At 40.9% G+C, this 23,352-nt stretch overlaps 1 protein-coding gene across 1 annotated transcript in view; it reads right to left on the reverse strand.

The window, feature by feature from the left end:
• The window catches only part of FAF1 (Fas associated factor 1), a 258,161-nt gene extending 255,492 nt beyond the window's left edge, over positions 1-2,669 (reverse strand). Inside the window, exons 1-2 of the mRNA XM_025206090.1 lie at positions 2,649-2,669; positions 1,943-2,011 (exon numbers count right to left, since the gene is read on the reverse strand). Coding sequence (XP_025061875.1) covers positions 1,943-2,011; positions 2,649-2,669 — 90 coding nt within the window. The remainder of the gene's footprint in view (positions 1-1,942; positions 2,012-2,648) is intronic.
• Between the last annotated feature and the right edge of the window lie 20,683 nt (positions 2,670-23,352).

Here is a 23,352-nt window from a genome sequence, read left to right on the forward strand (position 1 = left end):
TATACATAAACATCAAAGACGTGGCGGGCGAGAATTTGAGGGTGCCCTTGGGCCGACTTGGCACGGTAAGGGGGCCGTAAGGAGATCACGGCCCTCCTGGCGGACCCCGCCGTGACACTCCCTTTGGGCCACTGAGACAGAATCCAAAGACCAGACTGAGTCCAGATGTTTGGTGCCTCCATGGCTGTAGTCGTACAAGTGTCTGAAAATCAAACCCAGGTCTCCTGTGTGGTAGAGAAGGAGTCTACCACTGAACCACAGGGGACTGCATGCAACTCAAGTAAGTAATAAATAATGTAGAGGGTTAAAGTTACCTGGCTTTCATCCTTGTGCCTTAAACCAACTGAAAATATAACATCTATCCTGCTATGAACAGGTGAAAAATTTTATTACTAGAGAGTGTCTGACTTTCTAAAGAGGACAGCCCAACTAATGTTCTGCTGTCACAATATGGTAACAATGTTCAATGGCAACTTCTGCAAGTGCCTATAAGCAGGTTTCTAATGATTTGGGTTAGGTGACTGGTTGTTCTGGAATAGGGTCTGATGATTTAGCAAAAAGAAACTCTTACTATATTTTAATGTAAAGTTTAAATTCAAACAAGGTTTGTCTGAATTTAAAAGCAATTCATTCTGTTTGCACAGAGCAAGTTTTTGCTACTTCATTCCACTTATTCAAAACTTGCTATACTAACTTCAGTACTTTAAAAAAGGAAAAAGAAAACCCCAAACACCTCTTTTATAGCTGATTTTCTGTACAGTAAGTAAGATCAATAGCTGCCCCACAATCACTACAAATGCAAAGTTTCTAGGGTGAACTGCACAGCATATTTTTAAAGGCATTTCTTCTTAACCTTTCCAAAAATCTTAATTTTAGAAGCAGCCACCTGTCTACCAAGAAAAGCTCAATAAAAATCCTGTTGTGTAGCATCTATAAATAAGAAGATACTAATATAAAAGTTCTGGGAAGTGGGGGAGTTAAAGGAGAGAAAATAAGCTGCTTTTCATGCATGAAAAATGTTCCAATAACTTTCTGATTCTCCAAATGTTAAGGGCAAACTAGGTGGCACATGAGGTTGGCACAGTTAAAGACCAGTAGTTTCTCTAGCCAACGGCACACAAGAAAATGGTTAGCATCATGTCCAGCTTTCTTTAGTTCCCCAGCCAAAGTGACCAGATGACCATTTACAGCTGGACTGACTGTCTTCAGCAAAAGTCCAGAGCTAGGTTCAAACTTAGGCTTCTGAATGCCATAGCACAGGGGCAGGCTGTTTAAAGCAACTTGCTCCCATCTTTCACAATGATAACCTTATCTATGATGTCTACAAAGAACCACCTGCAAACAATGGCTAAGCAAGCAGCAAACCAAGATCTCTGCTTTATACATTCCAACCTGCTTAGTTCACAGCGACCTTATCTCCCCAGCACCACCTGTGACAAGCCGCAGTGTGTAGGCAAAACTTCCAACTCTTGGAACAGGATCTGTTTTTTCATTCATATCAGACTATCATGAGGTGTACATTTGGAAAAAGGCAATGGCTGATCCCTAATCCACTAAACACTACTCAAATACAAACTAACAGAAGCAGCAAAATTAAGCTATTCAAAAATGTGCACTATCTGGTTAGACAGAAGAAAATGAAACCTTTCATTTCTTTCAATGATACTACCTAAATTCTTGAAGATTTTTTATATTATACACACACACAATGTATATACACATGTGTACATACACACACCATTGTTTTTTAAAAGTTAATCTTTCATTATATTATATACGAAGATATGCTTGGATCTACTCAACAGGAAGACAGCTCTTCTATCAAATATTTAACAGAAGAACCACGGAAAGTTAACTGCTGTTCAAGTTTTCCTTAAATAAATAAAGAAGTCACTGTTACGCAAAGTTGTTCTACAAAAGTCATTTTCTTAGAAGTACTCACCACTAAGTCCCAGTTATTTTGTTCAAGCAATGTAATGGCTTCATCAATATTTTCAATACCGGTACATGCCTTAAGGAGAAAAAAAGGAAAACATAGTAAACACAGGAGAAAAAGAGAAAAAGATAGTAATTTAAGAACAGAATTCAGAATAATATTAACGCTTTAAAATGTAATTAAGTTGGGTAGAAGTACACATAAGATACACATCCTTCATACTCATGGAGAGATAAAAGACAGTTCTACAGCAGCATGTGTATTAACAAAATTAAAATTAGTAAGGGGAGGCTGAAATCTAACTGGACTTTGAATGGAAAAGATTACATACAGGCACTAGCCTGGCTAAATCAGTATTTTTAAGTTTAATCAATCAAAAATACATGACGTCTCTAAAAAGTAATTGGAAAGAGTAAGAGATTTTGAATGCTATTCTCTACTGTCATTGCTTCTTCAGCAAAAACTGCTGGATGCTCAGTCTTGAAAAATAAAGCTACTTAAGCAGGAAACTACCTTTAGCCTCCCCCAATCTCATACACACCTTAAAAAAAAAAAAAAAAAAAAAAAAACATGGCCTGCCACCCTTTCTGGATGCTTTAAATATGCCCGAATGAGTCTGCAAGAGAACTTTAGCTGACATGCACTTTAAGGCGGTGGTTCCCAATCTTTTGTGAGCCATGACCCCTCTTCTGTGTTCACAAAAAATACAAACTTCTGGTCCGTTCATGGCCATGTGTGACCCATATCTGGTTCAAATTTATCTGCAGTAACAGACTTTTTGCACTAGTGTCAAAGTCAAGCCAAAGCATCATTTGTCAAAATACATATGATCTAAATCTGTAGAAGGACGTTCTTAGTAACACTATCACAGAGATCAGATATTTGTTTGCTTATCTTTTGTCACTGACATTACAGCAATGCTTGTGCATAGCCACAATTAGGACAACATTTTAGTAAAACAAAATATTTTGATTGGTTTAAGACATTCAACATTCCTCAATCAAACCATACCACTTAGAAGCGTCTCTGTAAATTCCTGGGTCTATTACAGAGCTCTAAAATAAACCTGAGTACCCAAACAGTGATTAAATACAATATGTGCACTATGAAACCAGTGGAAATCATCAAGATACTTTATAGGAGTGCCAAGTACTAATAATTATTTACAATGAATATTTGACTGCAACTGGTTTCTCATTACCTTATTTCTCATTACTGCCAAACTCCACTAAAAAGTGCAACCTACTCTTAAGAGACCCTGCAAGAGTTATGTTCTAGGATTCTGTTTGAGGTCTTGAAATTCAAATTCAATCACAAAATAAAAATGTTCTTTGTAGGGCTGTCAATTAATCATTGTTAACGCACACAATTAATGCGTTAATTGTTCGTGTTAAAAAAAAAAATGAACGCATTAAATTGTACACATGGTTCTGGAACCTGAGCCTGGGCTCTGCTCTACTGTCATCACCACCACCTCTGGGCCACCCTGCAGTGCAGCAGCACCAGCACAGAGGACCACAGGGCAGCCCAGGTAAGGGTTCCAGGAGGCTGCAGCGCAGTGGTGGAAGAGGCACGCAACAGATGCAGACGAGCAGCCACAGCCTGCAGGCACCCAGGAATGCAGCCCAGCAGCATGTGGAGCAGCGCCCAGCAGCCAAGTCTGTGAAGGGGCATGGGGGAGGAAATGGGGGGGGGGGTACAGATTGAGGCCCCCCACAGTGAGGGAGCAAGTGGGGCTGGAGCAAGTTGTAGGATGGAGCTGCAGGCGGCTCATCCAGGGGCATGGGGCGGGCCACTCCTGCTGCTGTGCACACCCTGGGGAGGTATGGTGGGGGCATGTGCGCCCCCCCCCCCCACCATGTTGTACCTCCTGGTGCTGGGCAGGCAGGGGATATGGCACAGCCAATGCACAGCTCCTGGGCCAAAGGCAGCAGAGCACAGAGCCCCAGCCCGCAGCAGCAGGCTGCCTCTGCCCCATGCACAAATCCAAGGAACATATGCCCCCCATGGCATCCCTGGGCTGCACACAGAGGTGGGAGCAGCCTCCCCCGTGCCTCTGAACGAGCTGCCCACAGCTCTGTCCCATGACTCACCCCGGCCCCGGGGCCTCATTCATCCCAGCCCCACTCCCTCCCTCACCATGGGGGCTTCAATCTGCCCCCTCTGTCCCTTCTTCCCACACACTTACCTGCTGGGCAGTGTCTCTGTCTGCCCCTTACTCCCAAGCCATAGCCCTCCAGCCCTGCTGCTGCCCCTCACTCCTAACCCACAGTACCCCACATCCACAGAACCCCCCTCCCCTGGCTCCAAACCACACACACACACACACACACACACACCTCCCCACCCCTTCACAAAGTACTCCCCCACACACCCACCCCCCAACCATACAAAGTACCTGCACAATTCTGCATAACTTTTGAGTTTTTCAGCACATAATTTTGAAGTTAACTGTGTGATTAAAATTTGACAATCAGCTGACTGTCAGTCCCAACAGCAGCTGAGCGTCAGGTCCTCCTCATGCAGGGCTGCAGCACCTGACTTTCAACTTAACAGTGCGTGGAGCAGGGGGGAAGCCCAGGATAACCCCAGAGTCCCCCTGCACTAGGAAGTAGTAAGGAGCAATTGGGATCTGATCCCTGATCCCAAAAGCCAGCCTCCTGCTATGTATACATGGCATGGCAGGAGGCACAATTCTTGGGATCAAGGATCAGAGCTCATTGTGCCATTAAATGAACATGCACCAGGGACCCCAGTAACATAACTAAGTCATTCTGTACCTGCTTTGACCTTGACCACCACCTGTTTCAGTGCAACTCCTGTCTACTGCAACGGTCAGAACGGGCATCCTCCATGCCTCAACACTAAAGCAACTTGGGGGATCAGAAACAACCCCTTGAGAGCAATTGGAATTGAATAGAAGTTAGTGCATTATGCAGTTCACTAACATGACATGTTCTTTTCCCTCTCCCTGTTTGAGGTAGTTAGAAGTCTGCTTACTTGTGATTAACCAATTATAGTTTTGCAACCCAACCTGAACATTATGAAAATACAAATAATACAACTAGATCCACATTCAAGAAGGAAAAAAAGGCTTCATTTTCTGCTCAACTGAAAACTGTAATGAGGCCTTTGTGGCTACAGCAGCTACCTAGCTACCCAGAGCAGCAATGAATCCAACAGACACCCCTGATAGAGGGTGTGGTCATAACCACTGACAATTGCTCAGTATATTTTTTTCCCCCTCTCCCTAATAATACCAGGTCTGACCGCTAAAAGTAGACATGGTTACAAATATTAGTAAAGAGCAGATGTTGCTGAATTCTGCTCACTGTTCTGTTCAATCATGTAGGAAGGCTAGACTGCTGTTGTAGCCATGGTGATCCAGGAAATATGGGAGAGCACCATGCCCATCAAGAGCTTAGAGCTCAAGTACCTGTAGTTCATTATTAACTACACCAAAGAGCCACACACAGGCTGGCAAAATTCCCCATACAAAAGGGGCTGAAACATTCACAACTGCTCCTACTAACGAAGTGGGATTTGGTATATATTTTTCATATACCTTTCCATGAACACTTTTCCATCCAAAACACTTACGTCTACTGCTCTGAACATTTCTTCAGTGTCGGTATTGTCACTGCAAAGTATGAACCTGTCTCACTTTTTTTTTAGGTTTTTTGTGACCAGTTGTCTCTCTCAAGTACACAGTTAGCAATCCACTGGCCATGTCCCTAGCCAGCTCTCCCTCCCTCCACCCCGATTTGCACAAGCGAACTGAAAATCCACATCATTCTTTGTTGCTTAAGGTCATGGATATATTAACAGTGTGCGACCCAATTTACCTCTCTCACCATGGGCTAAGCTACTGAAGCTTAGCTTCCATTTGCTGCAAGGCAAAAACATGCATACAAGCAGCTAAGACAGTGCCTGTCCCTTTTACCATGTAGTTAATGGTTTGTATGTTCATATGATAAAGTAACTTCATGTGTAAACTTCCATTTTTTCCTTTTTCCTCAACCAGGTTGAATCACTTTTGGCTGACTGAAAAAATGATGGGATGCAAGTGTGCAAGTAATATACTGCCTTTCAAGGCCTGTGAAACATAGATATGTTCCTGTTTCTTTGTACACCCTAACTTTATAAAAGGTTACAATACTGGTGCATTATTAAATAGATGCATTCATGGCCAAAGTTATGGGGAACAGAAATACTGCCTTAACAGATCAGAAGTCTAGGGACATTAAAGCAAATTGATTTGAATCCCAAACAACAGACTTAGGTTCTTCTCATCTCCAGTAGGGCTGGCACTCTTGTTAGCTTTAAAACCCATACAGATGACTGGAAACAATATCTACTGCTTCCAGATATTACTGGACTACTTTTTCTCATATCATAAACCAGATGTTTTTCCAGAATCATGCATAAGCGATGGCTCTTTCTGTTGCTATAGTGAGGTCCCCCTTCATACAGGTCTCACCAAGGAGTTGACAAGTGAGCAGGTGCTCCATAGTCTGCACTTCACCACACACACATATATTCGTGTCATTAGAATAGCCCCATTTGATCTCATTTCTGATCTTCCAGTTTGTGTGCGCAGGCAATTCAGGCATTGCCATGTTGGCCAGCCTAGATCAGCCCCTCTGGAAAGGTCCTCCTGCGGTTTCAGGTTCATTCCAGAGCCTCAGTTGCACCCAGCCATTGTGTCCAATGGGGCAGCACAAAACTCTTTTGCATTTTAAACCATTTAGTTACTTCTGTGTGACCATAGAGTGGGTGCCTGGATCCATCTGTCATGATTTCTTTTTGGACTGCTAATCATACTTTGTAATAGCTTGTTGACAGATTTCCCTCTAAGTTCTGGAAGGTTCAAAACTACAGCCGATTCAAACCCATTCCCTATGCCAAAGGAAAAGTACATGTTATATACTCAGGTATCCTCTGTTGACGGTGGTTAGAGACACAAATGGCAATCCTTTATGCCTAGTTCCTAGCAAAATACCGAACTGGTCTCCACTTCTTTTGTCCATGTCATCTTCATTGCACAAGTGAGCACCAAGGAGAATAACCCCCAGAAAAACAGGGTCAGAAGGTGAATGGTTCTACTTTACCTCTAGGACTCAAGCACATGTGCAATGCTAAAATCTGGAAACAACTCAAATGATAAGAAATTAATAACTGTGGTGTTGACATTCTTGGTATGAATGACCAGAGACAACCAGGGGCAGACTGTATCAAACGGAACCAGAAAATCATGACCTACTCGAATACCCAGCTCAATGGAGAGGAGCTGCCCTGATAAGATTAAGTGGCACAGCACAAAAAGCCATACAAGATTAGGAGCTGGTAACAGCTGAGTAAGTGCAAGCTTCCAAATATTAAGCATGAAGATAGCAATCATTCAGTGCTTCACCCCTACACATAAGTGCAATAAATGAGTGCAAGGTATGCTTCATCCCTACAAATGAGTGCAGTGAAAATGTCAGTATGCATGACAGAAGCTCATTACTGAATCCCATTTGCAATCTAATCACTGCTTTCTGTTTAGAAGCTCCGCTTCCTGCAGTCCCTTCACAGCATCTGATGAAGTAAGCTGCTGGTTACGAAAGCTTATGCGATGTCTCTGATTTAGTGGTCTATAAGACGCAAATCTATCCTGCCTTCTTTCTGAGTTGACACTAACACAGCTAACTACCTCTCTTCCCTCACTGTGTCACTACTTGCCGTAAATCAGTTCCGAGTATGTCAATGGCTTTGCTCAGTCAATGATCATCATTGGTGATATGTTCCCACATATCCCACAGGATAATCATACAGAAAAGTTTCCCTGGATTGGTAACAGGGTGATAATTCCAATTATGGTCACTTTCATGGTTCACAATTATGGTCCTTTCAGCTACCAATAGAAGGAAAAAAAAATTAAAATTATTTTTGAAGTTGGGTTGGTTTTTTTACCCCTTTGGGACACTCAGGCATAAGCAGGCAACAAGCATCATTTGTACATCACCAATTACTCCAGACATAAGAAAACCAAAGAAAAATGGAGCTTGAACTTAAAGCTGTCAAACATATTATATTGTCCATCTTCATGGACTTGGATTCCATCTATAAGGTAGAAAAGGTTTAGAGGACCTTAAGAAAGATATAGGCTGAGAAGCCCAAGAATATACTGGGATTTTCGGAGGAGGAAGAGAGCATGTGAATAAGGAAACAGACAAAACTGAACCACCTCAATGCTACCAGGCACAAGAAAATTATCTGTTTAGTTATATCATTTTCATTTGTTAAACTGGTAATGCTATCAAAAAAGGAAAGAAAAACAAAACACATATGGATGAGCAGGCACAGGAAGTAGAGGTGGCAGCCAAAAAAAGTGGATCTGAGAATTCTTAATCAAAACCACAAAAAGGCTAGCAGGCAACTTCAATCACAGTTGCATTGGGTCAGTAAAATATAAACACGGAAATACTCTCACCATCCCTAAAGAACAAATAAAACGATTTTATAATGAAAGCAGTCAACCCATAATGAAAACGGACTCTCGCTTGAAACAAAATTCAACTTTGACACTATACACAAGATGGAAGAATATGACATTAGTTGTGAAGAAATTATCTTGGGGAACTGTTCAAAATAAATGTTGAAGGCGTGTTGAAAAATATGCTACAGCTGTTCAGGGAATGGGTGATTGAATCAACCTTGACAGAATGGTAAAAGGGAATTATGAAGTTACCTAAGAAAGCGTAAATGTAAAGTGACCATAATTGGGATCATCACCCTGTTACCAATCCAGGAAAACTCTTCTGTATGATTATCCTGAACAGAACCCACAATACCCTCAACACTTCAAGAAGCAGGAGTTGGTTCAAGAAGCAGCAGTCACCCCCATACCATGTTTTCAGCTACACACTATAACTGTACAAAGCAAAGAATGCAACACATCTTAAATTTTCTGAAAGCCTGTTACAGCCTAAGCAGAGGGACTTTGTAGCAGATACTAGAAATCTATGCATCCCCTTTTAAAGTTATTCAGAACTTCACAAATCTTTATTAAGATCCAAAACATGCTGTGATATCTAGTTAGGAATTAACTAACAGGTTTGATATTACCCCTGGACTTTGACAAAAGGGAAGTTCTCTCCCCTTTGTTGTTTAGGATCACAACTGAATTTGTTGCATGTAATACATGTGGTATAAAAACTGGAATGCTAAGCACTACTGTTTAGCCACAGAACAGTCCAGTTCTCCAGTGATAATATTTATGCCCTGAATATACTGGAAAAAAACACAGCAAAGAGACTGATAGCCTAGTCAGAACTGCAGAACAAATAGGTTACTGTCAAAAAGTCAAAAGTCAAGTCTGAAGAAGATGGAGGGGGGAAATTTAATAGCATCCTTCAACTACCTGAAGGGTGGTTGCAAACAGGATAGAGCTACACTGTTTTCAGTAGTGGAAGATGACAGAACAAGGAGCAATGGTTTCAAGTTGCAGCAAGACAAGTTGAGGCTAGATGTTGGGAAAAACTATCACCAGGAGGGTATTCAAGCACTGGAACTGGTTGGACCATCATACTCAATGCGTAATCATCAATGGCTCAATGCCTAGCTGGAAGGAAGTATCAAGTGGGGTTCCCCAAAGGTCTGTCCTGGGTTGAGTATTGTTTAATATCTTCATTAAGGACTTGGACAATGGGACTGAGTGCACACATAGCAAATCTGCAAACACCACCAAGTTGGATGGGGTTGCAGACATTCTGTAGGGTAGGGCTAGGATCCAGAATGACCTGGATAGACTTGAGAAATGGTCTGCAATCAACCAGATGAGATTCCACAAGGATGAGTGCAAAGTCTTGCAATTATGATGGAATAACTGCATGCTCAAATACAGACTGGGGAATGAGTAGTGAGGCTGCAGTACTGAAGAGAAGGACCTGGGGATTACAGCAGATTGTAAACTGAGTGAGCTGACACTATGCTTTTGCTGAAAAGAAAGAAAGGAAAAAAAAAAACACAAGGATGAGTGCAAAGTCTTGCAATTATGATGGAATAACTGCATGCTCAAATACAGACTGGGGAATGAGTAGTGAGGCTGCAGTACTGAAGAGAAGGACCTGGGGATTACAGCAGATTGTAAACTGAGTGAGCTGACACTATGCTTTTGCTGAAAAGAAAGAAAGGAAAAAAAAAAAGCTAACCTCAGACTGGGTTGTATTAACAGGAATGTCACTTGCAAATCAAGGGAAGTGACTCTTCCACTCTATTCAGTGCTGATGAGGCCTCACCTAGGGTACTGTGTCCAGTTTTGGGCCCCACACTTCAAGAAGTATGTGAATAGTTTAGAAAGAGTCCGGCACAGAGCAACAAACATCATTAGGTGCCTCAGAAGCAAGACTTAGGAGGAGAGAGCTAGGGTTGAAAGAGCTAGGTTTATTTAGTTTGGAGAAGAGAAGACTGACAGGGGATTTGATAACCGTCTCCAAATACCTAAAGGGCAATTACAGAGGATGGAAATGGGCTTTTCTCCATGACCATACAGGACAGGACAGGGAGCAATGGCCTCAAGCTTCAGTAGGAGAAATTCAGGTTGGAGATCAGGAGGAACTGTCTGACTACGAGGTTGGACAAACACTGGAACAGGCTACCTAGAGAAATTGTGGAATCTCCATCTTTGGAAAGTTTTAAGAGCAGGCTGGACTGACACTTGGTTTGGGATGGGGTAGTCAGGGATGATCCTACCCTGAATAGGGGCTAGACTGACTAACCTCATGAGGTCCCTTCCAGTTCTACTTTCCTGTGTTCCTATGAAGGTCAAAGCAATTCTGTTTGATCCAATTGTTCTAGGAACTGTGCTAGCAAGTTTATTACCTGCATGCTAGGTAGGTCACTGACTGTGGTCACTGACTGCACCTCTAGTATTTTAACTCAAACGGGTTCAGCAAGCTTTTCTAAAACTTACCCCGGAAGTCTATCAGCAGCTGCGCTCTTTTTGTTATGAATCTTTTGTAGCAGTACACTAAGCACAGTCCTGCAAGGTTAGAAACAAGGCACAGCAACAAATCTACCCAAAGGAAATTAAACAGCTTTCAGAGTAGATAACTTCCCTGGATATTCCAGAGTAAAGGGATGAGATAACTATCAATATTTTTTAGTCTATGTCCCCTCCCAGATTGAAATAGCTGTGCAAATACTACTGAAGTCAGGAGGTGGACTTACTGTAGCCACACTTAAAGCAAGCAAACAACAGGCTCCCTAGCAAGCCCTGTTTGGTAGTTCCATCACCTCCAGAGATCAGCAATATGAACAAGTTAAAAAACTGTCCCAGGACAGGACTGGTTGGCAGTGAAGGACTTCTTCCTCATGCATCTAATTGTGGGAGAAGTTAATATGAATGGCCCTGCCTCACCTCCTGAGCCCAAGTGGGTCTTTAAAGGACCTCTGGCAGAAATGATTAAGTGGAAAATAAAAATCAGTTGGCCACATCTTGATTTCAACACAGCAAAGGCAGCCTCACATTCTAAAGAATTATTTTTCTAACTTCCCCAGGTGGACTGACAGGAATTCATCTTTCTTTTCTAGGATAAAGGTTAATCAGTTAAAGTTGTTATTCTTCTGGCTCCATTCCCCTTCATATATGCCTTTTAAATTAGTACTAAGAGAGAGGCTGTTCGCCCTCTTAGTGTGAGATCAGGCAGAAGGCTGAAACTAAGCTAGTTTGGGGGCACAAGCCTTCATAGCCAATAACCTACTTTGCTATGAAATGACTAGCAGAAAGAGAGGGTTTTATATAAAAGGGAAAGGGACACAGAAGGGATGCTGCTAATTTATACAGGCATAAAATTGTATTATGTCCCAACTCTTAAAGAAGTTATCAATTTTTCCAAAGTCTCAGATTGTTTAGCACCTATGAATATTGCAATCACAGGTTTGTTCATACAAAAGTGGATCTGAATATTCAATGTCAAATACTTTTTAAAAGCGCAATAAATTTCTCATTCTTCCCATCACCATTCAAAATATTCCTACAGCTTTGACATTTAGGGGAAAGGGGAAGCGAGGGTTGTTTTGTGTGTTAAGTCATACTGAGTTGCATGAAATCACACACACCAAATTCATACTCCATTCAATAGGAAACAAGAGGAGAGACAGCTTTTCTACATTTCTTACTCTTAGCTCATGGTATGACATCACACGTCTGAAAATACTGTTTGCTTGTTAACTAGTGTCAAGCCTTGCATCTTCTCAGTGGCCAGCCAGCTGCCTCTGGATCAAGCAAAGGAGCTCAGAGACGAGCATTAGCCTTAGCTGTATTTGTCCACTTCAAGACCTCATCTGCAAACTTAATATACCAAAGTCATCTTCACAACCTAATGTTTAGCTATATACATTCATTTGAGTATCTGTACAACTGTGTTACAATGCTCCTCTTATAAAAAGATAAAAGTAGGGGATGTGTAGGTATACTATACATTAGACCAGGGTCATCAAATTGGCAACCCATGGGCTGAAGGGTTAAGCTGCAGCCTCCAGGCTCCTGCCCAGCTGCTGATCCCTGCATCACTCCAGCTCCCCTTCCTTCTATGCTTTCGCTGCCAGCCCCTGCTCCAGTGAGCGGGACTTGGAAGGGCAGTGCAGCGCGGCACAGCCAGGGGAGTGAAGGGTGAGCCTGGGGCAGCGCAGTAGTGGGGGCAACATGTGGTGCAGTTGGCAGCAGGTGGGAATGCATGTGGCATGAGGCCCATGGGACTCGTGGCTTGCCTTGGCGGGACGCATGAGCATACAGTCCCTACTGGTTCAGCCCACAGGGGGTTCAGTCCCCACCTACTTAGAGGTTGGACAGCCCCAAGTTGCCCAGCCTTTTCTATCATTGTCTTTCATAGATTTCATAGACATTAGGGCTAGAAGGGACCTTACGAGATCATCAGGTCCAGCACCCTGCCTAAGGGCAGGAAGTCAGATTACCCAAGCAAGATAAGCATCCAGGCATTTCCTAAAAGGTATCCAGAGTAGGTGCTTGCACCACTTCTGCAGGGAGTCTAGTCCAGACTCTGGAGACTCAGACAGTAAAGAAGTTTTTCCTTATGTCCAGTCTATAACAGTCTACCAGCAGTTTGTGACCATTAGACCTTGTCTTCCCTTGGCGTGCCCTGGTGAACAGACGTTCTCCTAGTTCCTGATGCACACCCCTTGGATAGGTATAAGCTGCCACCAAGTCACCCCTGAGCCTTGGCTTCTCCAGGCTGAAGAGTCCCGTGCCCCTCGGTCTCTCTTCATTAAGCCTGTTCTCTTGACCTATAATTATGCACGTGGCTCTCCTCTGGACTCTTTCATATTTTTTTCCTTTTAGGAGCATTTGAAGATTTCTTGATTTAAAAGTCTGTTGACAAATACTTAGAAGTTCACAAGTCAGATGTGGAGGGAGGGAGAAGGGAAATCAAAATACTAATTTAGTACATACAGTTTTATCCAACACAGTCATGTTTCATTTCTTTTCCTACCTATATCTGCTTGTCAATTTAGATTATATACCCATTGGATCAAGGACCTAGCCATCTTCCTAAAGGTCTCCCCATAAAGCTATTACCTTTTGGGTGCTCCAAGAACAAACGTTCTACATCCTGGTCTCCCCCCTTGTTCTGTCACCGCACAGTTGCATAAATAGAAAAACACATCTCTAAGAGCTCCTTTAAGGCCCGTTCTACCCGAAAAATGACCATGTGCCAATATTGTTTAAAAGTGTGGAGAGGAAAAGAGTTCTTAGAGTGCATCAGTTATATCAGTAAAAGCTCTAATACACAGAAGCACCAACAAAAGCATCCTTTTATCAGGATAACAGTTTGTTTGGGAAGCTGTTATAAGCACTGCCAGCAAGAAATTGGTTGTCGTTGAAGGGGAAACGGGTCGCCAATATAGCTTTACATCGCAGAAGCTTTCATATATAAGCAAGGCCCTGCTCTGAAACAGGACTCCCTCAAAAGTTAATGCTATCTGATGAAATCCCCACAACAATCAATTGTTGTTGCTAACAGGATTAAGATTTCCAGTTGAGAACCACCAGGGAGTTTAATAACAACTGAAGCTGCTGCTGAAATGATGTTTTTTGTATGCATGCATTCTTGTAACGAAGAAAAAAAACCTAAAAATTATTTTGAATTGGTGCAAGTTAGTCAGGCACTCTGAAACCAGTGACTTCAGAAATTTATAGCACCACTTTTTAAATGAGGAGTTACGTCAATCAGCTTGCATTCAATAAAAATAAACAGGCTACAACTGGTAAGAACATTCCAGAAAAACACAGTTGCAATTTGGTGAATTGGTAATAGACTAAAACAATCCAAAAACAGAAATGAGTTCCCCATACTTAGGATCCTAACCGGATGCAAAACAATATTTAAAGTTTGTTATTAGCCAATAGGTTAAATTTTAAAACCTAACTAATGAATGACTTACTTTTCTAGGACTTCTCTTAAAGACTTCAGATGTATTTGAAGCACTTTCTGAAAAAGTTCTGGCTCTCCTGGGACAACACACAGACCAGTTCAACCAGTTAGACAGCGAAGACTAGTAGATGGACTATGACGGATTGAAGACGCGTAATCAACAAAACAGGGATTTGGTTTCTGGATAGAGTTGTTTGCTTTTCCATCTGCAGTGACACATTACCTCAAATATCGACATAAGTGTGCCTGAAGACCTGGTAACTTGATTAAGGTAGCATGGATAGTCTTTTCATCCCAATTTAATAAAGGAGCCCTCCTAAAACTTATTTTTGAAGCTGAATTAGCGTTGCAGTGCTGAAGTTACTATTGTGTCTTATATCAAGGCTCCAATGCACACAAAAAGTCATGTAGTATTCTCATGTATCCCTATAAATGTCAGAAAGTTAATTTGAAAGAATAGCCAGCCTTGCCACGAGCAGTTGAGGTTGTTACAGGACAGTACCAGATTAGCATTCCAAATGCTCATGTTTCTAAAAAGGACACCATTCTTATTCACATTCTTCTCCAATTTCTTATTCCTCTGGCTCTGTAATTCAATTCACATCCTGTCTGAAGACCAGAGAGGTTACAAGTAAATCAAACTAACTTTGTTCTGATGAAAACAAGCTTCAGAATTTCAGCTGAATATAAAAGTATCTAAACAAGTTGCTTCTTCAGAAGTGTATGAAGAACAAAAGCTAATACAAGCAAGGGTTTTGGGAACAGACAGTGACAAACAAAACAACCAGGCGGATGGACACTACACATACAATATGCTTTTGTAATCTCTCTTGATATTTCATCTCTAATGCCAGTGACAGCAGCCAAAACCATTTGTGGTGCAAACCAAAGTGTGCGTGATCAGCTGCAACAGTACGTTACAGCTCCTTAGTAGCATCATAAAAAACGTACGGGTGAAGCAGTACCTCACAAAAAGTCCCAAAAAAGCATAAGCTTTCATATCCTAGGTGCTGAATAATCTTAGCTTTTTTTCCCTAAAAAAGCTGTTTAGAACAACTCTTTACCTGAAAAAGTAATCTTTATAAAAGGAGAACCAATAGTAATTAATGATCTCTTTTTTCCATCCATAGCATAGTTTTTCCCCCCCCCAGTCATGACAGAAACCATTTAATGTATTTTAAAGGATCCCAGGAAACTTGAGAAGATTTAAACTAAACTTTTTTAAAAAGAAAACGTATTTTCCGATTTCCCTATGTATGTTTAAAAGGATCTTTTCAAAAAAGCAGAAACTATGCACAAAGTGCTGTTAAACATACAAAGTAAAATTAAAAACATTTTTCTCCTAACTAAAATTTTTCAGTTACAGTAATGTTAGGTGTCACTGTCGGTAATATGAGGTGCAAAGTTTTCAGACAAATATGACATACAAGTTGTCATTTAACAAAGCAAGAGTTTTGTAGGCAACTGTCAGCGTTAAACTATAAACTATGACAAACAGCAGAATTTGGAAGGATGAATCATCTGAAAAGACTATGCAGAGGAAGCCAAAGGCTTATATAGCAAACTTTGCCCCATGAATTGAAAAAGTAAACGACACCAAGGCACAAAATGAAACATGCCACAATACATTCCTGCAGTACCAACACTGGAGTTTCAGATGCACAAAAATCTGAAGTTACTGTTACTGTAGAATCATAACTTCAGATCACCCATATCGTGTACTCTGTTCACATTAAGAAAAAACATTACCATGAACAACAAGAGAACATAGATTTCATAGACATTAGGGCTGGAAGGGACCTCACAAGATCATTGGGTCCAGCCCCCTGCCCAAAGAGCAGGCAGTCAGCAAGGGTCAAATGAACATATCCTAAAAGAGGTCATTATTCTCCTTTGCAATGTGTTTTGAGATAAGAATAAAAAGCTTTAAGTAACATTGTTTATGATTATTTTTTATTGTTATTGAGGGATTAATTACAACTACTTTAGGAACTAGAAATGAATAGTTTTGTGTATATGGCTGAGCTTGCTAATGAGACATTACCATGTGTTCTCACAGCATACAAAAAACCCTACAAACTCTCCATTCTGAAAGTATAATTTTATACATACAACACGGAGGTGTATGGCATAAACCCATATTCCATTTTGACTTTTATTTAACTATGTAAGTTTTTGTGGAGACAAAACTTCATCCCTTACGAAATGTATTCACATTTTCCTTAAAATGGTAAAATAAAGTTGCCAAGTATTAAAAAGCACAAGTGTGCAAAGGAAAAGAAGAAACTCCTTACAAATGGTACAAGAGTGCTTTGAACATTTTACATTGATTGCTCACCAATTTGACATGTGCTTGGAAAACGGAAGAATAAAACACCCATACCAGAAACTAAATTTGTTGTTATTAAAAGACAGGAAATTTCAACTCCTGTTGGATACAAGCAAACCGCTTTCTTAAAATTCTTGTGTATTTTTTCCTCTCACTAATTTTTGCACAGTTAAAAGGGATCAAAGGTGTTAGCACAAGGCAATGAACATTTGAGAAGACTCAGTTTACAGCGTGGATCCAATGAGGAAGGGTGGTATTGTCCTTGTGATGTTTCTGTGGCAGACAGCAGAGCTAACCCATTCAGAAAGGCATAAGCTTTCACAGGCAACTGCCTACTTGCTTTGCTGAACCAGTTCATCTCTAAGGTCGGGTCCAGATGAGTGCTATCATTTGTTTCCCCGGGGCAAGCAGCAGCTGTTGTGTCACTGCTACTTGTCCCTGGGGAATGCCTGTGCCACGTGAGCTCTGTGTGCAGCAGGTTACCCCGGTGGGGTAGGGGAGGCTGGGCCAAGCAACTGTGCTGGCCCCAGCAGCCTTACCTGGGGCCCTGGGGGCCCAGGAGAGTGCAGCCACAGCGCTCCTGCAGCTGGAAGCCCAGCTGGCAGCTGAAGTGTGGCTCTGGCCGGCCAGGCTCCAGTTTCGGGTGGCACATGTGCCACCCTGCTTTTTTTTGGCATGGGTTTTTTAACCCTGGGATCTGTCAAAACAAACCCCCCATGCTGCAAGGTAGCAGCATAGGGAAGGCCTGCATGTGCAGTGTGTGATGCTGCAGATCCATGCTTATTTGGACACAGCCTAAGGTGCCACCCTGCCCTACCTCCTGCCTGATTTCCAGCTAACATTGCTAACTACCTCTCTCTACTGATACATATCAAACAAGTCGTCTTCTTCCCTGTTCTCACTATCTTTTTTGAAGTAACGGAAGTAAAGTTCTCACTATCTTTTCTGAAAAAAACCTAATGAACTCCCCCTTGTGGGAAAAAGAAAAAAAATTATACTGGACAAAATGAGGATATCCAAGACAGCAAGCAAAAGGTCTCTAACTTGCCTAATCTATGGTTCTTTCCCAAATTTAAAGAGAAACTCCTAGAGCCCTTCACCCCTTAAATATTTCCCACTGGAGATATCAATCCAGGTACTTCTACATAAATTTAGTTTCATAATTATCACCCAGAGCTAAAAAAGAATTATCCCTACTTCACAGTTTAACTAAGGCACTGAGACATTATAGGCTACACCCACAACATAATTTAATGTTGCAATACTGAGCGCTGCCATGCCCAACTATCCAATTTAATTCAATGGATTAGAGGCTTCTCCAGGGTGTGGGAGACCCAAACTCAGTTCTTTCCTCTGCCCAAGACAATTTGAACCTGTGTCCCAGATGAATGCCATCAGGCTACAAGCTGTGTGAGGGAAGAGATCTCTCAATTCCCTTCTACAGCATCCAAAGCAAAGGAGCAAATTTAACATGCCTCTCCCACATCCTGGAAGAGTTGTCCAAGCATCAGGCTAACGGATAAAACAAGGGCACTGGATTCACTTCTCCTCCCACACACTGTGCAAAGCAGGTGTGCTCTGAGAACACCTACCAGAACCAACCCTGCAATGCAGATAGGGTGAGCTAACAGGACTTGGATGCAAGTGCAGCACTGAACTGTTCACCACTGTGAAGACTTTGTCAGACCTGAGCATGTACAGAAGCAGACTTTTACGTATTGAAAACGTAAAACTTTAGGAACTTAAGTATCTAGGGACTTTAGGTGGCAGCCATACCAGGGTTTTGAGGTTCTAAACGTTTGTTCTGGGCAGTTTTTCTAGCAACTAGGTCTTTCTGTGGACCTAGACATAAATGAGCTGCTAAACAGAGAAAGCCTGTGATGCAAAAAGAATTGAATCTGGACTTCCCAACTTCCATGAAGAACCTTGGGCAAAGAACCATCCACCCTTTCAAATCAAGGCTAAAGGGAACCAAGTCTACATGGGGCTTCAGTGTTCTTGGTCAATAATTTTCTTCTGCAGGATTGTAATGAGAATGATTTCTGGCCCCCAACATAAGCAGCATGCCAGACAATGATGTATTGTACTACTTCTTAGCTATTATTGATGTAAAACATTGCTATGGGTTAGAACCCCCCTAGGCCACTTATAGCCACCCCTTTCCCTGCTCTAGGTCCCTCCATTGGTAACAACTTAACTGTAAAAAGAAAATATGGGCCTGTTTATCAAGACCCACAGGACTAAATAAAAAACAAACCCTGCAATTTATAAAAAAAAAAAAACCCATCAGCATCAGGTCTATTTTTAGACTGAACAAATACGAGTCTTCTACTTGGCTAAGAAAGCCACACATTTGCATAAATTCTTGAAATAAATGCATCTTTTCAGTTCTTTACCTGTGTGTAGCATGAGAGCTTCCACATCATCTTTACTAGTTTTGCTTGTTGATTTATTTTCTTTTTAAAGGAAACTAATAAACTTGGGTTTTAGATTAAATTAAACTTATTTTTCTGTCTACATAAATATAACGACAGCCATAAGCATGATTGTACAGAATCTTCAGAGCTACGGGACCAGACCCAACACTATTAGCTGGAAATTGAAATACAAAATGAAAGGTGGATCAAGCAGGTGTCCAATGAACAGGACTTCTCAAAGGACAGAAACAGCACCTCTCCAAGCTCTTCATTCCCACTCATGGCTGCTGCAATGGAAGGCTGTGAGCCTGTTGCCCCAGCTCTCCCCAGACCTTCAGCCTGCTGAAACTGCCTGCATACAAGTAGAACAGGAGCAATATACTCTTGCTTATGTCAAGGAAGAAGCAAAAATAAATTTACCTAAGTGTACTACTGGCCCTGATGCCCTGAACAGCTGCTGTAAAACCATACAAGATGTAGGTGTCTTGTCTACAGACTTTTCAAGTCCCTGCTGAATCTGTTAGTCATCTCACTTCTGGAAGTTTATTTTTGCAGCCATAAGGGCTAGAATTTCTTCAAATGCTTAACCTTTAAAGTTTCTGAATGTCAACTTCCCACCAAAAAAGCTTCTCAATCACCATGGGCAGGTGGATCTTCCAAGCTTTGCTGAAACATTCTGGACCACTTAGTATATACTAATACAACCCTAGTTAGCCCAGTGCATTAAACATCTTTTCACATAGTACAGAAAACTTCATACAGAACAGATATGTATTAGAATCACCAATTGTGTGGAACACACAGATAATACCAGCTCCTACCTGAAAAAAATAAATAAATAAATAAAAATCAACAAATGAAAGAAGAAAACCTCTGAATTTTTTTTCCCTTTAAACCCCTGCAAACAATGGCATGTCATCAGTCAAGATCTGGTAGCCTCTTATCCTATAAGAGTAGAGTGTAAGAAACATAAGTCTATAAGTGATTTTCTCCTACAATATCATATACGAGATGATTATGTAATCTCCAGTCACCTACCATTAGCTAACAAGCCCCACAATTCTCCAGAGGAACATTTAAATAAATGGCCTAATTGTGAGATACAGCCATACTGTAATAGCAAAGTACATTATAGATAAACTTACGCTAGCTAAACTGTACTTTTACATGATAAAATATTCCAGCCCCCACCCCCACTTCGAATGAAACTATGCGGACAAAGCACAGTTTTGCCAATATACACCAGGAGGAGGCTATACGTTAGGAGGTTTGGCCAGAACTGTGTTAGTCACAAGTCACACTTCATCACACCCCTGACCAATGAAGCTATCCACCGTAGCTCTTCTTTTAAATTAGGCCTATTTAGATTTAGGTCATTGAGAGTTTTAAAGTTAAGCTAAGGTTGGCTAATATGCCCCAAGGTCAACTCCACTGAGACCCCCAAACTTCCCAGACAATCTATTCGGAGATAACTTGAATGTCACTCATTTCAGCCACTGATGATTTGAATCTGGAATGTGAAACTTTTGTGGAGCCTAGGCTCTTCTGCTCAGTTTGATCACACTAACGCTTCTATCAGCAGACTGTGCACAGCTTTGGAAATTACTCTTTAGATGTATACCCCCATCCCATCCAGAAAAGTCCAGAGTGGCTCAAATGAATCTCTGTGGCCAAAGTGACAGAATTAGAATGTTCTGTTGAATTAAGCCTGCACAAAAATACTGGAGTTCAAAGAGAATCGTATTACACACCAGGATTGCAAAAAAAAAAAAAAAAAATCAAGGAGAGTCCTTTCAGGTTGAACTTTAAGCCCTTAAAAAAGCTGAGCTCATCAACTCGAATTCCATGTTTGTACAGCGCCTGCCACATGGACATCCTGATTGTGTCTGAAACCTCTGTGTGATACAATGTGTATTGCATGGCACCTAAGGTACCCAGCCATAGATGAACATTCAGCTGTGCCAGGCATGCAGGTGTCAGAGATGGAATTCCCCACCTCCCACAACTTTAGGCATGTCACTGTTTTATTAGCACCTGTTGCAAGGAATATACAATTCCTTTTTTACTTAATTTATTCAACTGATAAAGCACTGACTTTTTGTAGTTTTGCCTATATTTCAATGACACTGTGTGGAGAAGTTGTGAACTGCATGTATAAGAGTAATCAATATACATATGCATGATAATCAAAGTTACCTATTACCTGTCTCACAAAGATCATCAAGACTATTCACAGTGTCAAGTTAAGCAAGATAAAAGTTTAGGTAAGGTACTTGTGCACCCTATTTGCCTAATCTAACCTTTATATTCAAGAAGCAGCATATAAAAACTGTATTAGTAGTATCTACCTGGAAGCTAGAAGTTTATAAGAAACATATTATGAAGAAAAAGTATTCCGATTCTCATTGCCCTATTCTTGACTACTATTACTAGTTTTTAATCTAACCTCATTTAAACCTTACAAATCAAGTGATTAAAATAAGACACAAAGCCAAAAAGATTCTTTTTTTAGTGCTTTAGAACTCTAAAGTCATTACTTAAAAACAACTATATTTAAGTACTATAAAATGAGATGAATGATATAACTCCCATCGACTTCACAAGGTGCATGATAATACCATTATATAAACACTCTCAACAATAACATAATTTCCAAGTTCAGTGTTTGTAGGGAGGGGAGCCCTTGCCATATTAAAAAAAGAGAGACAGTGAGAGTGATTCTTGCTTGTTAATTTTTTTTTCAGATGACTGAAAAATAAAAGCTTCCCTCCCTATTTTATCATTTTTCCATTTAGCAAACACTAGTTAAACAGTTACAATTAATTGTATTTTAATATTTTACAGTTTCTATAGCATGGTCTATGACAAGGTCTCTTGTACCAGTATTACCAAAGCTGTACTGCCATAGGTGAGAGAAATATTTAATAGTTAAAAGCTACAAAAAGTATAGCAAAGAAAGCATACAGCATTATGGTTTTCTCTTTTCCGTTTAAGCTCCTGGTGAATGAGTAATACATTTCAAAGTATACTAGATGTTTAGGATACCTAGAAGTTCCCTCGCTAGTTTTTACTACTTTAAAAGTTACAGTCAGGCCTAGTGCCCTTTTACATTATAACACTGTTCAATAGTGTTAAACAGCTGTCAGTTCAGAGTGTCAGCCTGTGGAAGAGGAAAAAGTCTAAAAGCAAAGACAGAAAAAGAGAAGTTGCTATTCAAATGCAAAAGTCCGAGGAGGGAAAGTTCTGGCTTCTGATCAGCTACAGACTCACAACATCACCTTTCATGCATTAATTAACTTCTATGCTTCAGATTCCTCTTGTGCAAGACTAAAGTATACTTACTTGTATTTGTTTGTTAATAAGACACCTACCATTCCAATTACTAAGCATGCCTTTACTAAATGCACACTTAAGTCCTCTAATGAAGAGTGCTGTAAGTGCAAAGTAGTATTATCACTATGAACATGACAACTGTATATGAATTAAGATTTATTTTAGGACTAGCAAGATGCACAAACCAACACACCACTCCATACATGTTAGATTCATGTATGTTGTGGAGCCTCGCACCAGCCTAAAGTTTTGTTAACTTCAGTAGGGCTCTGTGAGAGTATTATGTGCCCGTGATTACAGGGATGGGACCCAAGCTCCTTTTCTGGGGTATGTTATTATTACCAGAATCCTCTGAAATAAACTGTAGCATAATCATGTGCGATTGGGGGCACATTATTTTTTATTTAAGACTCCTATTTTCATATATCAAAAACTGGAAGTTGTCTGCAGAGATGCCATATATTCAAAGTCCTATAAAAGGAAAATATCACTCCATTATTCAAACAAACATCTAACCTAACATGCCACAGAAATAAGCAAGCTATATAATAAAATAAAAAGTTACAAACATTATATGCTTTACAATCAAATCATTTTTAAGAAATAGCTTTTGTAGATCTGCTTTGATAGGTACATGCAAATAAGAGGTGAAGAAGGTTTGAAAAGCAAACTGCTAACTATAGCCATCTTCCTAGTGAAGACCAGATCTTTGGTGGGGGAGGGGGAAAGATCACAGGTAATGGCCTTGACCTCAATCTTGCAAGTTAGTTCAAACAAGTACAAGACTGCCCCTGTACCAGACAGACCCCAGGACCTGTAGACATACAAGACTAAAGAAAAGACTGATTTTCAGATGTATACCCCTGTATCTATGAACAGGATAATACAAATCAAACGCTC

Source organism: Alligator sinensis, unplaced genomic scaffold (assembly GCF_000455745.1).
Source record: "Alligator sinensis unplaced genomic scaffold, ASM45574v1 scaffold256_1, whole genome shotgun sequence".
Classification (NCBI taxonomy): Eukaryota; Metazoa; Chordata; order Crocodylia; family Alligatoridae; genus Alligator; species Alligator sinensis.